General features: G+C 49.4%; 1 protein-coding gene across 6 annotated transcripts in view; it reads left to right on the top strand.

Annotated features, from left to right (window-relative positions):
* MKS1 (MKS transition zone complex subunit 1) overlaps positions 1-9696 on the top strand; it is a 28646-nt gene extending 18950 nt beyond the window's left edge. For all 6 annotated transcript variants that reach the window (XM_030536603.1, XM_030536600.1, XM_030536599.1 and 3 more), the window contains 5 exons: positions 48-155; positions 755-888; positions 1680-1762; positions 1841-1938; positions 8358-9696. In XM_030536603.1, coding sequence (XP_030392463.1) covers positions 48-155; positions 755-888; positions 1680-1762; positions 1841-1938; positions 8358-8455 — 521 coding nt within the window. In that variant the 3' untranslated portion in view covers positions 8456-9696. The remainder of the gene's footprint in view (positions 1-47; positions 156-754; positions 889-1679; positions 1763-1840; positions 1939-8357) is intronic.
* Positions 9697-14211: the final 4515 nt, after the last annotated feature.

The raw sequence follows: 14211 nt of genomic DNA, 5'->3' as shown, positions 1-14211 counted from the left end.
CAGAGCTCTCTTTGGCTCGTTTATGACATTGCTCTCCCTCCTTTTAGGCTCTCTCCCACAGTGGCCTGTGATCTATTTTGAGGTTCTCTCGCTGGATTATTGGCAGAGGTATCGTGTTGAAGGTTATGGCTCTGTGGTGCTGCCAGCAGCTCCAGGTAAAACCTCTCCAGGTGGCCAGCTCCTCTTCAGCCTGGAGCTCAGCTGATCATTAGGCACTGGGAAAGGATTTCCCCCACTACGCAGTGAGGGGGCACAGTGGGCCTTCTATGAAACAGTGAGAAGGAGTCAGGTGGGCATGTCCCATGCCGTGCTGCTGCTGGGGAGCAAGAGGCAGTGGTGACCTTTGTTTTGTCTAGCCATTCCCTTGGTAACATCAGGCAGCCAGTCCTGATAAAATACTTCTGTTACTCACTCCTACCCTACCTGGGGCTGTTTGCCACAAGCTCTGAGGCCTATGGGCAGAAGGCTCTACAGAAACACAGGGCATTCCCCTCGTGTTGAACAGGGAAATGTAACTGTTCTACTCAGGAAAATGCAAAGCTTGGCTTGATCTGAGGTGCCTGTGTTGAGTGCATGTGGTATCTCCATTGTTAGTTGCACGAGAACAGAGTGGGAAGGTCTGTCTCATATCCATTCCAGCCCATTTGTGGAGGGAGGGAATCAGTGGACATTTGTCCTTCCTACCTTCCTCCCCTGTGATTCTCAGTGGGTTTGTGGACATATCTCTCTAACTGGCCTTGTCCTTCTGGAACAGGGTTCCACACCCTGACAGCCCCCACCTGGCGACCCACTGAGCTAGGGACGGTCTCTGAGCTGAGGAGGTTTTTTATTGGTGGGTCCCCTGAACTGGAGGACATGACCTACGTCAGGGTGCCAGGAATCTTCAAGGTGAGTTCAGCCTCGGGGCTTATGCCACTTGCTCTAAGTCAGATTCTGCTCCTCTCACAGGAAACCCTTGGGGTGACTTGGGCCAGATTCCAGCCTGCTGCCCAGTGGCCATCGCCAGAACCATCATGAGAACTAGCCTCTTTGTTGGCTGTCTGAACAGGATCAAATGGGCTCTGGAGATTGAACCATGCCCTGGGCGCATTACTGTGGGGTGTCTGTAGGAGGCTTGCACTGCCCTGGCACGTTCTGGGCTTGCTCTCTGTAGAGTGGCTGTTGATCCAGCATCTTTCCTTTCCCTAGCACTAAACTCCCTTGCATGTGTAGAAAAGCAGGTGCAATTCCCCTTGAGAAGTGGAGCTGTGCTGTAGCTGAGCTTGCTCCCTGGAGATGGGACTCATTGTGGGGAGAGGCAGGCAGGGTGCCCATGTGCTCTGGAGACTTACAGCAGTTTGTGGGGGAACTAACAAGGTGGGCTCAGTACGAAGCTGGATTCAGGACAGCCCCTGAAGAGCAGTGAGTGAAGCCTTCCACCCCCACTGCATGGTCAGCCCCCTGACAAGCCCTAAGCAGCGAGCCCTGCCCCAGCATGGCCTGGAGCTCTGTGTGCCCTTCTCAGCACCACTCAGGGGTGCCTGGCCTCAGTGCTTGTGACCTGCTGCAGAGAAAGGAGACTCCGTGCACCCACCCTGTCGCTTACTGCTCTTGCAGGGGCCATGCTCACTCTCCCTGCAGGTCAGTCTGGCACTGCTGACTGCAGACAAGGGCTGCTCTGACTTGTGCCTTCCCCACAGGGAAAGTGCCTGAGCCGCTTTGGTTTCCGCACAGAGACAACAGGGAGCGTCACGTTCCGGCTCCACTGCCTGCAGCAATCCAAGTAAGTGCTGCCTCACCTCCAGCTTGTGTGCCAGCGGCTCCTGCCCAGCCCTGACCTGATGTTTGTGCTTCTGTGCAGAGCCTTCCTGGAGTCCAGTGCCCTGAGGAAGCGCATGCAGAGTGTGCTGGACCAGCTCGGGGGCTTCAGCCAGCAGAACTCCCTCTACAGTGTCCTGGGTAAGGCTCTTTCCTGTCAGTCTCGGCCATGTGGAGAACCCCTGGCTCAGCTTGCTCCCTGCATAAGGAGTGGAGAAGCTGTCATTCCCCAAGAGCCCCTCTGACACCCCACCCCATGCGTCTTCCCTCCTCCCTGCAGACTCCTTGTGCCTGACTCCAGCAGGGAAGAGGTTAAACCATGAGACAGGGAGTTGCTGGAAATGGCAAAGAAATGTCAAGCAAGTGGCAGGATGGAGTTTCTGTCTGGGCTAGCAAAGCTAATGAATTGTCTATCCAGTGCCCACCAGCACCTGGGACCCAGCATGACTAACTGCTTTGACACCAGCTCCCAAGAGGAGGTTTGCTGCTCCCTGATGAAGTCAGAGCAGATAGAACCCCCCAGTGCTGAGTGGCTGTTGAAGTGTCCTCTATATTCCCAATCTTGGAACTTCTGCCGAGGGTGCAGCAAGACAGTAAGTAGCACTTTCTGATAGCAGTGCCCATTAGGGCACCGATGTGCCCTCTCCCCTGCTCAAGCATGCTCTGAGAGTATGGGTATAAAAGGAGAATGACATTCATTGCCACCTCTGTTCTCCTCCATCCAACCACAGCAGCAAAAGGACGTGAACCTCTTTGGGTCTCCTAGGTTCATAGACAGTGCTCGTAATTATATAGTTTATCTAAACTAATGGTGTTAGTTTTTATCATTAGTAGTTTGAGTAAATTATATTACAGTTTAGGTTAGTTGGATAAAATCTTTATATATTTTCAATATGGTGGACCCTAGCATGAAGAAACATGGGTTCAAACGCTGCGTGTCTTGCCAGTGGTCCTCCTGGCATCTGATACACACATTCGTTGTGTAAAACGCTGAGGGAAGAATCATTCCCCAACATGTTGTGCTACCTGTGGCTCATTCACACTTTGGGCCTGCAAAGAGAAACAAAATAGACTTCAGGCTTTTCTGTTACAAAGAGGCCTTGTCAACCTTTTGGATCCGATTGTTCTAAAGGATCTGAAAATAAGGCTAGGAGACTGGAATCAGCACTGAATACATCTGGATCTAAGAAAATGGCAACAACAAATTCTTTGGCCTTGATGATGAGGTTCAGTTCCAGGCTGACTGACCTTACTGGACCCCAGTCCTCAGACCTGGCTCCAAAACTTCTAAGACCTCCTTTGGGACTGCTACCAGACAGACCACCAAAGTATTCAGATGACTTACAAGAACCTACTATTTCGGTCCCCAGGAAAAGAGACTAAATTTCAGCATGTGTCAGGTAGGTCTTCAGACCATTCACACATGGATCTGAGACCTGCCAATGTTAGATCTCTGGATTATTCCAGTGACTCAAACCTGAAGAAAAGACCATCAGATCCAAGCACGGCAGGTCAACAGCGTACGATCAGAATCACAGCACAGAATCACTCGGGCCTGTATGTTCTCTCAGATCCAGCTATATTCATAGAATAATAGAGTTAGAAGGGACCTTGTGACAAGTTTCTAGTTATGCAGCACCTATGGCTTTATTTACACAATGTTTCCCCCGCCACCAGTATTATGCTGTGTACAAAGCTTGTAGGCCTGATAATCTCCTCTCCAAAACAGAGTCTGCCCTCAGCCTGGAGACTGACCTTCCCCTGGCCATTCCCCCTTCCTCTGACTGCCAGCCTTTATAGCCCTTGATGCCTCAGGCCCACAGGTGCAGCCAGTTCTAAAGGCCAGGCACCAGGCTTCTCCCCAGCCCCAATCTATTTCCCCTGATTGGGGCTCGCTGAGCAGGGGCTAATTAGGTGCCTTTGCACCAGCACCCTGCTACAGACCCCAACAGTCCTTTCTGAACAGTTTATACCCATCCATAACAGTGCTCCAGTCATGTGAACTGCCCCACCAAGTTTCTGTTATTCCAATAACGAGTTTGTTTTTCCAATAACAAGGGCAAGTGCAGAGTCCTGCACTTAGGAAGGAAGAATCCCATGCACCGCTACAGGCTTGGGACCAACTGGCTAAGCAGCAGTTCTGCAGAAAAGGACCTGGGGATTACAATGGACGAGAAGCTGGATATGAGTCAGCAGTGTGCCCTTGTTGCCAAGAAAGCTAATGGCATATTGGACTGTATTAGTGGGAGCATTGCCAGCAGATTGAGGGAAGTGGTTATTCCCCTCTATTTGACAGTGGTGAGGCCACACCTGGAGTATTCTGTCCAATTTTTGGTTCCCCCACTACAAAAGGGGGATGTGGACAAATTAGAGAGAGTCTAGCAGAGGGCATTGAAAATGATTAGGGGGCTGGGGCACATGACTTACAAGGAGAGGCTGAGGGAACTGGTGTTATTTAGTCTGAAGAAGAGAAGAGTGAGGGGGGATTTTAAGGGATGTGAAGGGTGACAAAAAGGGTTTCTACAGATATGTTAGCAACAGGAAGGTCAGGGAAAGTGTGGGCCCGTTACTGAACGAGGGAGGCGACCTAGTGACAGAGGATGTGGAAAGAGCTGAAGTACTCAATGCTTTTTTTTATTTTTATTTTTTTTTGCCTCAGTCTTCACAGACAAGGTCAGCTCCCAGACTGCTGCACTGGGTAACACAGTATGGGGAGGAGGTGACCTGCCCTCTGTGGTGAAAGAACAGGTTAAGGACTATTTAGAAAAGCTGGATGTGCATAAGTCAATGGGTCCAGATCTAATGCATCCAAGGGTGCGGAGGGAGTTGACTGATGGGATTGCAGAGCCATTGGCCATTACCTTTGAAAATTCCTGGTGATTGGGGGAGGTCCCAGATGATTGGAAAAAGGCAAACACAGTGCCCATATTTAAAAAAGGGAAGAGAGGCCTTACTTCAGTCCCTGGCAAAATCATGGAGCAGGTCCTCAAGGAATCCATTTTGAAGCACTTGGAGGAGAGGAAGGTGACCAGGAACAGTCAACATGGATTCACCAAGGGCAAGTTATGCCTGACCAACCTGATTGCCTTCTATGATGAGATAACTGGCTCGGTGGATGTGATGTATTTTGACTTTAGCAAAGCTTTTGATATGGTCTCCCACAGTATTCTTGCCAGCAAGTTAAAGTGATGGGTTGGATCACAGAAAACCCCGTAAGTTGCCAACTGATGTGCCAAGACTCCTTCTGCCTCTGCTTTCCTGCCCTGGCAGCTTAGGACTTCAGTGCCCTGCCTGGTTTGAGCCAGATCCACTAGCCTGCTGCTAGGTCTGAACCATGTCCCCTAACAGCTGCAGACTTAAGTGGAAGCAGCTTACAGATGTGTTCCTGTCTTTAACACTCAGATGCCTAACTCCCAATGAGGTCCAAACCCCAAATAAATCCATTTTATACATGGTAAACTTATAAATTGTTCACCCTCTATAACACCGATAGAGAGATGCACAGCTGTTTGCCCCCCCCTCCCCAAAGTATTAATACATACTGTGGGTTAATAAGTAAAAAGTGATTTTATTAAATACAGAAAGTAAGATTTAAGTGGTTCCAAGTAGTAACAGACAGAACGAAGTGAATTACCAAGAAAAATAAAATAAAACACACAAATCTATGTCTAATCAAACTGAATACAGATAAAAACCTCCCCAGTTCCAATAAGCTTCCTTTTACAGACTAATCTCCTCCTAGTCTGGGTCCAGCAGTCATTCACACTCCCTATAATTGTTGCCCTTCGTTCCAGTTTCTTTCAGGTACTGTATCTTTGGGGAGGCTTTCTCTTTAGCCAGCTGAAGACCCTATGGAAGGGTCTCCCAGGGGTTTAAATAGACTTTCTCTTGTGGGTGGAGACCCCCTCCTCTCTCCTATGCAAAGTCCAGCTCCAGGATGGAGTTCTGGAATCAACTGGACAAGTCACATCTCCATGCATGACTCACCGTTTTTACAGGCAGAAGCCATTGCCCCCATGGTATCTTTAATGTCTCCAGGTAGACTTCTTACATGGATTGGAGCATTCCAAGATGCATTGTTCCTTAAATGCTTCTTGATTGGGCCCTTAACTTTGCATATTCCTTTCTCCAGGAACTGTCCCACATCTTTAAAGGGTTTACCACTAGCATGAATTCCTTTGTTTTATCCCATAGATGAATTAGCAAAAGACACAAGGTTAACAGCAAATCTACGGTGTACAGGCTTTGTTCACTCAGTTTGGCTTGTTTAGTGTCTTGCATTGGATGAATGGACTATACGGTGGATAGAAAGCTGGCCAGATTGTCCGGCTCAACGGGTAGTGATCAGTGGCTCGATGTCTAGTTGGTAACCGGTATCAAGCGGAGTGCTTCAGAGGTTGGTCCTGGGGCCAGTTTTGTTCAACGTCTTTATTAATGATTTGGATCATGAGATTAATTGCACCCTCATCAAATTTGCAGCTGTGTAGATACTCTGGAGGGTAAGGATAGGGTCCAGAGTGACCTAAACAAATTGGAGGGTTGGGCCAAAAGAAATCTGATGAGGTTCAACAAGGACAAGTGCAGAGTCCTGCACTTAGGAAGAAAGTATCCCATAATCCACTACAGGCTGGGGACCGACTGGCTAAGAAGCAGTTCTGCAGAAAAGGACTTGTTGATCACATTTGACAAGAAGCTGGATATGAGTCAGCAGTGTGTCCTTGTTGCCAAGAAGGCCAGTGGCATATTGGGCTTTATTAGTAGGAGCATTAGCAGATTGAGGAATGTTATTATTCCCCTCTATTTGGTACTGGTGAGGCCCCATCTGCAGTATTGCATCCAGTTTTGAGCCCCCCACTACAGAAATGTTGTGGACAAATTGGAGACAGTCCAGCGGAGGGCAACGAAAATGATTAGGAGGCTGGGGCACATGACTTACGAGGAGAGACTGAGAGAACTGGGGTTATTTAGCCTGCAGAAGAGAAGAGTGAGGGGGGATTTAATAGCAGCCTTCAACTACCTGAAGGGGGGTTCCAAAGAGGATGGAGCTAGGCTGTTCTCAGTGGTGGCAGATGGCAGAACAAGGAGCAATGGTCTCAAGTTGCAGAGGGGGAGGTCTAGGTTGGATATTAGGAAACACTATTTCACTAGGAGGGTGGTGAAGCACTGGAATGGGTTCCCTAGGGAGGTGGTGGAATCTCCATCCTTAGAGATTTTTAAGGCCCGTCTTGACAAAGCCTTGGCTGGGATGATTTAGTTGGTGTTGGTCCTGCTTTGAGCAGGGAATTGGACTAGATGACCTCCTGAGGTCTCTTCCAATCCTAATATTCTATGCTTCTATGAGTCTAACCCCTGCCAAGATTCAGGATTGTTGTGCCTACGCCATCCAAGACAGATGGCTATTCATATTGCATTGCTCTCCCAAGAAGTAACTGAAATGGGATATTGAGTGAGGAGGATCCTCAGCACGCAGGATCTCCAGCAAATAAGACCCAGTGAGTTTACTAAGAAAGAATTAATCACCTCTTTATGTATCTCAGATCCCTACCTCAGTCATATCATCTGCTGCTTCAGGATCAGATCTTCATAGAATTAAAAGCTTTAGGTCCTCTTCCAGTTTGTTTATTTCATATAAAATAAACTGCAAGAGTAAGGCCATTTCATCCCAGACCCTATCTAGATGGGTTAGCCAGTGTATTGAACAGTGTTGTAGAGGGTCTGTCTCCTAGGCCTGATCCACTTAGAGTTTATTCTTCTAGAGCTGTGGCTGCAACTACGGCATTTGCCTAACATATTTCTCTTACTGAAATATGCAAAGCTGCTACATGGAAGACTTTGACAACACATTATGCATTGAATTTGGCTGCCAGGTCTTATGCTCATTAGAGTAGTGCTTCAGTCCCTGTTTAATGAAGACTCCACATCCCTCCTTCAAATATACTGTACTGCTTACCAAACTATCCCAAGAGTGGGAATATGCAGAGGACACTCAAAGAAGAAAGGAAGATTACTTACTTGAAACCAGAGTTGTTCTAGATGAATTCTGCATATTCACATTCCCCACTACTGTGGAGTCCAAATTTCAGTATCTTGGTATTCTGAATCAGCAGTGGAAGGAACTGAGGTGGCAACGGGCGCTATGCCCTTTTATACCTATTTTCTCAGAGTGCACTTGAGCACTGCAGCAGGGAAGGGCCCATGGGCACTCTAACATGCACTGCTACCGGAAAGTTCTACCTTCATGCTGCACTGGTCCGCACAAGTTCCAAGAATGTGAGTGTCAAATCCACTTCAAAGGACACCAGTTACAAGTAAGTAGTTGGCATTTATATTGTGCAGGCTGGCTGTGGGGTGCTGCAGTGTAGAGTCATGGGTGGAGGGGAAGGAATTTCAAGAGAGCAGCCAGGGTCTCATGCTTCGTGGATGGGAGAGTTTGTCATAGCCAGCCAGAGAGAGCACAACCGTGTTAGTCAGACAAGCCCCCATCCCTCCCCTCCCCTGACAGACTTCATTAGCAGGAGTGTCAGTGGGTCCTGAGCCCATTCTTGGATGCTCTGTTGCAGAGGCATTCCAGAGGGCGCGGCGCCGGATGCAGGAAGCACGTGAGAGCCTCCCTCAGGACCTGATCAGCACCTCTACCTCTGCCGTGCAGCAGCCATGAGCATTGTGCTCCCAGCGGCTCCACTGGCACCGGGCCTGGCTGGGCACAGCAGCCTCTCTCTTCTAAAAGTATCTTGTGCAGCAAGAGTTTCAGTTTCAGCCCCTTTAGGCTTTGCAAGTGCCTCCCACTGCAGTTATCAGCCTCTCTAGAATGCCCAGCCCCCATACTCTCCTCTTGCATCCCTCCTGGCCCCAGTAAAGGGGCATCTTCCCTTTGAGGTGATGTCTGCCTCAGGATCCCATCTGGTGTTCCAAACTGGAGCCAGAGCCACTTCCCACCAAAAAGCTGGGTGTGCCCAGCACTGCCTGGGTCCCTGCATGACAGGGTAACGAGTTGCTAGGCTGACCCTGGTGCTGATGTCCAAGCAATGTTTTAGAGCACTTCATAAATGTTTGGTCTGAGGTAAAGCTCTGGGTTTTATTTGCTCACTGAGGGGTTCAGAGAGCCTCCCAAAGCCTGGGAGGAGCACTCAGGCCCTGGCTTTGGTAGCACCCTGTTTCCTCTGGGTAGTACCTAAGAGAAGTTTCTCATATCACCAAAGATAGACACAAGCAAGCCCCTACCATTCCTTTCCAGCAACCCCCAGGGTTTGGTACCAGCAATCCCCTCCCATAGACCCAATCCCCCCAGACCCATAAGGTGAAAAGCTGGAGGCCCTTGTCCGTGAGTGCTGTGGTTACAGTAGGAGCAAGGTGAGAGCATGCATGCAGAATGCTGATGGGCAGTGGCATCCCAGCACTGTCAGAATTATGTCTCACACCCTGCGATCCTGCCTGCTGAACATGTGCAATGGGGGCTGTGCAAGAGAAATGGATGTTTGATCAGATTGCCAGGAGTTAATTCTAGCCCGAATGGTTCTGACCACGCTTCAGGAATCCTTTTTCCTGACCACATGGCAGTTCTCTGTACCAGCAGCACTCATTGCTGGCCACAGCTACAGATTTGTCACCGAAGTCAACAAGGCTGTAAAACCATCTGAGACTGGATGTAGGAGCACTTATTATTTCTATAGTGATTGAGCAGGCAGCAAATCTCTGGGCTATATTAGTAACTGACCTGATAAGTTCTCTTTCCTACCGTGAGAAGGGGGATGATGTTGGAGATCACGGGATGGTGCCATTGTAGAAGTTCTGCTTAACTGAATGAGTAAGCAGGTAGGTCCTTGAGAAATGCTAGTTGTTGGCAGTGATACAGTTTTTTGTAGAAACCAGGTCTACTGCTACTAAAATTGATTCTCTCCACCTGAGCCTTATGACTGGATCATTTCTCCGGTGTAGTGCTGCTGCCTACGGGTTATACATGTAAGCCAGCCAAAAACATGACATGGAGTCAGAATAATGATAGGAGTAGATTCAGGGCCCATATTCTCTGGCCTCTGTCTCTGAAGCTCCCAAGGGTACAAGACCCCATTATGCTGCTGTTTCCAGGGTGTGTCCTGTAGTCTGTGAAGTTGTTTGCAGAAGGGACCTTTGGACTGGGTTATAAATGCAGAACTCCCTATTCCCCTCAGTTCACAGCAGAGCTCTGCCTGGGAGGTTTGCCCAGAGAGCAAAGGTAGAATGTGGCCGTTTCAGTTATCACTGTTTTATTAGTTGTTCCATCTCACTATGACAGGGTGTACTGGGCCCATTGAGGCTCCCTGCTTGCAGTCCTATTACACCAGAGGTGGGCAAACTTTGGCCTGCGGGCCACATCCAGCCTGTAGGACCCTCCTGCCCGGCCCTTGAGTTCCCAGCTGAGGAGGCTAGTCCCCGGCCCCTCCCCTGCTGTGCCCCCTCTCCTGCAGCTACACCACCGCACAGGCAGCACTCTGGGTGGTGGGGTTGTGCGCTCCTGCCGAGCAGTGCGGCAGCATGTCTGGCTCCAGTGAAGGGCGTGGCTGCCAGACATGCTGCTCTGAGCGGCATAGTAAGGGGGCCGGGGGGCTAGATAAGGGGCGGGAGGTCCCAGGGGGCAGTCAGGGAGCTGGATGGGGCGGAGGTTCTAGGGGACAGTTGAGGGACGGGGGGGTTAGATAAGTGGGAGTCCTGGGGGGGGCTTGTCAGGGGGCAGGAGTATGGATAGGGGTCAGAGAAATCAGGGGACTGGGAGCAGGGGGGTTGAATAGAGGGTGGGGTCCCAGGGGTGGTTAGGGGACAAGGAGCAGGGGGAGTTGGATGGGTTGGGGATTCTGAGGTGGGCAGTCAGGGGGAGGGAAGTGGGAGGGGTTGGATAGGGGGTGGGAGCCAGGCTGTTTGGGGAGGCACAGCCTTCCCTACCCAGCCCTCAATACAATTTTGCAACCCCGATGTGGCCCTTGGGCAAAAAAGTTTGCCCACCCTATATTACACCCTGCCCAAAAGAAGAGCAGTAAAGGTGGGTCCTCCAGACCTGCCTAGAAAGGTTGCAGGGAAGCAGCCAATCAGAGCCAAGCAGGCTCAGTTAAAAGGAGCTGAAGGGCCTACGCAAGTCAGTTGCTTACTAGGACCAGAAGGATGAAGGAGGACTGACTGAAAGGCTATGAAACTCTGCAGATAAAGAGACTGGGGAGAAACCCTGCTCAAGCAGGGACAGGACTGAGAAGCTCTGCAGGCAGGGCAAACAAGAGAGAGGGGGAAGCTGGTACCAATTACTGGGGCCTGGCTTCGTCAGCCCTGTTTAGCTGGTCTGCCCTTGCTGGGGGGCCCAAAATAATTTTTCACTGAGGCCTGAACCTGCTTTCGGCAGCCCTATCTGCAGGTGCAGAAGCCTGGGAGGGAGAACCCTGATTAAAAAGGGGACAGAAGAACCTAAGAGAAGACCTTGAAACATCAGGACAAAGACAAAAAAACTCTCCAGACAAGGAGGTCTGGGAGAGACCCTGCTCAGACATGGAGGCCTACACAAGCAAATCTTCTTCAGCCACCCCAGGAGGTGCCTGCATTAGTCTGGTTTTCCCAAGTAGCTTCCTAGAGAGAGTCCCTTTTTATCCAGCAAGTTTCTTTGTTCCTGTAATTTCCCAGACTCCAGCCCTGCTTCTCAAAACCAGTTCGGTAGGCCCTTCAGGAGATTGAGACAGACTCCTTGGAGCCAGTGGCTCCAAGTGTTTAACCACCAGTTTTGGAAGTGTTTCAGGGGTATCTTATCTTGAGGCACTCTTCGTCCCTTCCTGCTTGTTTTTCCTTATATCCCATGTGACCCAGCGTTCCTGGGGCAGCCCTCACTGGAAATGCCACAGTCAGGGCAGGCTGCAAAAGGGAGAGCAAACACTTCCAAAACTGATGGTTAAGACTGTAGTTAAAACTCTTCAACCAGTCACAAACAATAATTCCCTACACTGGTAATCAGGAAGCTAAATAAATAAATAAAGGAATCATACAATTTCCTTCGTTGCATTCCAGTCTCTGGCCCCCTCTCAGCACCTAGGTCCAGTACAATGAGAGGTTATTTGAAAATTTTACTCACTCCACAAAATGTTCTGCTGACTCCACAAAGGGGGTCAGCTGTGTTACCAGGTCAATATTAGTTTGGCTTTTAACCTAAATACCATGCTGCCAGCCAATCCTTTAGTGTCTAAAATGAAAGGTTTTTTACAAAGAGAAGAAGAAGAAAGAACAAGAAGAGGGTTGTTAAATGGTAAAGCATTCATATACATACTGGTCTACACTACGAGTTTATTTCAGATTTATCAGCGTTAAACTGAGTTAACCCTGCACCCATCCACACAACAAAGCCCTTTATTTCAATATAAAGGGCTCTTAATATTGATATCTGTACTCCTCCCTGACAAGGGGAGTAGCGCTGAAATCGTTATTACTATTTCGGATTAGGGTTAGTGTGGCTGCAATTCGATGGTATTGGCCTCCGGGAGCTATCCCACAGTGCACCGTTGTGACTGCTCTGGACAGCAATCTGAACACAGATGCACTGGCCAGGTAGACAGGAAAAGCCCCACAAACTTTTGAATTTCATTTCCTGTCTGCCCAGCTTGGAGCGCTGATCAGCACGGGTGACCATGCAGAGCTCATCAGCACAGGTAACCATAACCATGCAGTCTGAGAATCGAAAAAGAGCACCAGCATGGACTGTATGGGAGGTACTGGATCTGATCGCTATGTGGGGAGATAGTTCAGCTAGCACGGAATAACCTTCCAAAACACAAAATGTCAAAACATTTGAAAAAGTCTCCAACAGCATGATGGAGAGAGGCCACAATAGGGACTCACTACAGTGCTGCATGAAAGTTAAGGAGCTCAGACAAGCCTACCAGAAAACCAAAGAAGCAAACAGAAGGTCCGGGGCAGGGCCGCAGACATGCCGATTCTACGCTGAGCTGCATGCAATTCTAGGGGAGGCTGTCGCCACTACCCCATCCCTGACCATGGATTCCGAGGAGGGGGTAATCTCAGCCATGCCTGGGGATTCTGCAGACGGGGAAGATGAGGAAGAGGAGGAGGAGGACGAGCTTGCAGAGAGACACAGCACTCCATTCTCCCCAACGGCCAGGATCTTTTTCTCAGCCTGACTGAAGTAGCCTCCCAAGGCAGTTTCCCAGACCATGAAGCCATGGAAGGGACATCTGGTGAGTGTACCTTTGTAAATATAAAACATGGTTTAAAAGCAAGTGTTTTTTAATGATTAATTTGCCCTGGGGACTTGGGATGCATTCGCGGCCAGTACAGTTATTGGAAAAAAGTTTGTTAACATGTCTGGGGATGGAGCGGAAATCCTCCAGGGACATCTCCATGAAGCTCTCCTGGAGGTACTCCAAAAGCCTTTGCAGAAGGTTTCTGGGCAGTGCAGCCTTATTCCGTCCTCCATGGTAGGACACTTGACCACGCCATGCATGTAGCAAGTAATTTGGTATCATTGCATGACAAAGCCTGGCAGTGTATGGTCCTGGTGTTTGCTGGCATTCAAGCAACATCCGTTCTTTATCTTGCTGTGTTATCCTCAGGAGAGTGATATCATTCATGGTAAGCTGGTTGAAATACAGGAATGTTAGATGGGGTGGGATCTGAGGTACTACAGAGAATTCTTTCCTGGGTGCTGGCTGGTGAGTCTTGCCCACATGCTCAAGGTTTAACTGATCGCCATATTTGGGGTCAAGAAGGAATTTTTCTCCAGGGCAGATTGGCAGAGGCCCTGGAGGTTTCTTGCCTTCCTCTGCAGCATGGGGCATGGGTCACTTGCTGGAGGATTCTCTGCAGCTTGAGGTCTTCAAACCACAATTTGAGGACTTCAGTAACTCAGACATAGGTTAGGGGTTTGTTATAGACGTGGATGGGTGAGATTCTGTGGCCTGCTTTGTGCAGGAGGTCAGACTAGATGATCATAATGGTCCCTTCTAACCTTCAAGTCTATGAGTCTAATTAAGGGAACAGAGGGGCCGTTCCTACTGGGCTGTTTGCCTGTGGCTGAAAAGAAATCCTTCCCTGCAGTTAGCCAAGCCAGGGAGAGGGGCATTGGTGCTGAGCTTTTTGCGTTTGGCTAGGAAGGATCTTCCCTGATACCAGCCACGTGGTGGGGGGACAGGTAGAGATCATCCCAGATAATTGGATGGAGGGGGGGCGGTTAGTTTTGTTTCCGCTGCTCCACGTTAACAGGAAAACCGCAGCACTGAACGGGCTTTGCTTGGTATGTGGGAAAGGAGCGTGCTGGATATATGAAGGCTGCAGAAGCCGAAAGAGAATGGCTTACCATTGGCCACATGCAAGCCAAATTCTGTTGCCTGGACCTGCATCTGTGATCTCTAACACCAAAGCCATTACAAACATTGAATCTATCTCTCCTTATAA

This window comes from Gopherus evgoodei, chromosome 17 (genome assembly GCF_007399415.2).
Source record: "Gopherus evgoodei ecotype Sinaloan lineage chromosome 17, rGopEvg1_v1.p, whole genome shotgun sequence".
NCBI classification, from domain to species: domain Eukaryota; kingdom Metazoa; phylum Chordata; order Testudines; family Testudinidae; genus Gopherus; species Gopherus evgoodei.
This window is presented reverse-complemented; position numbering and strand designations above follow the sequence as displayed.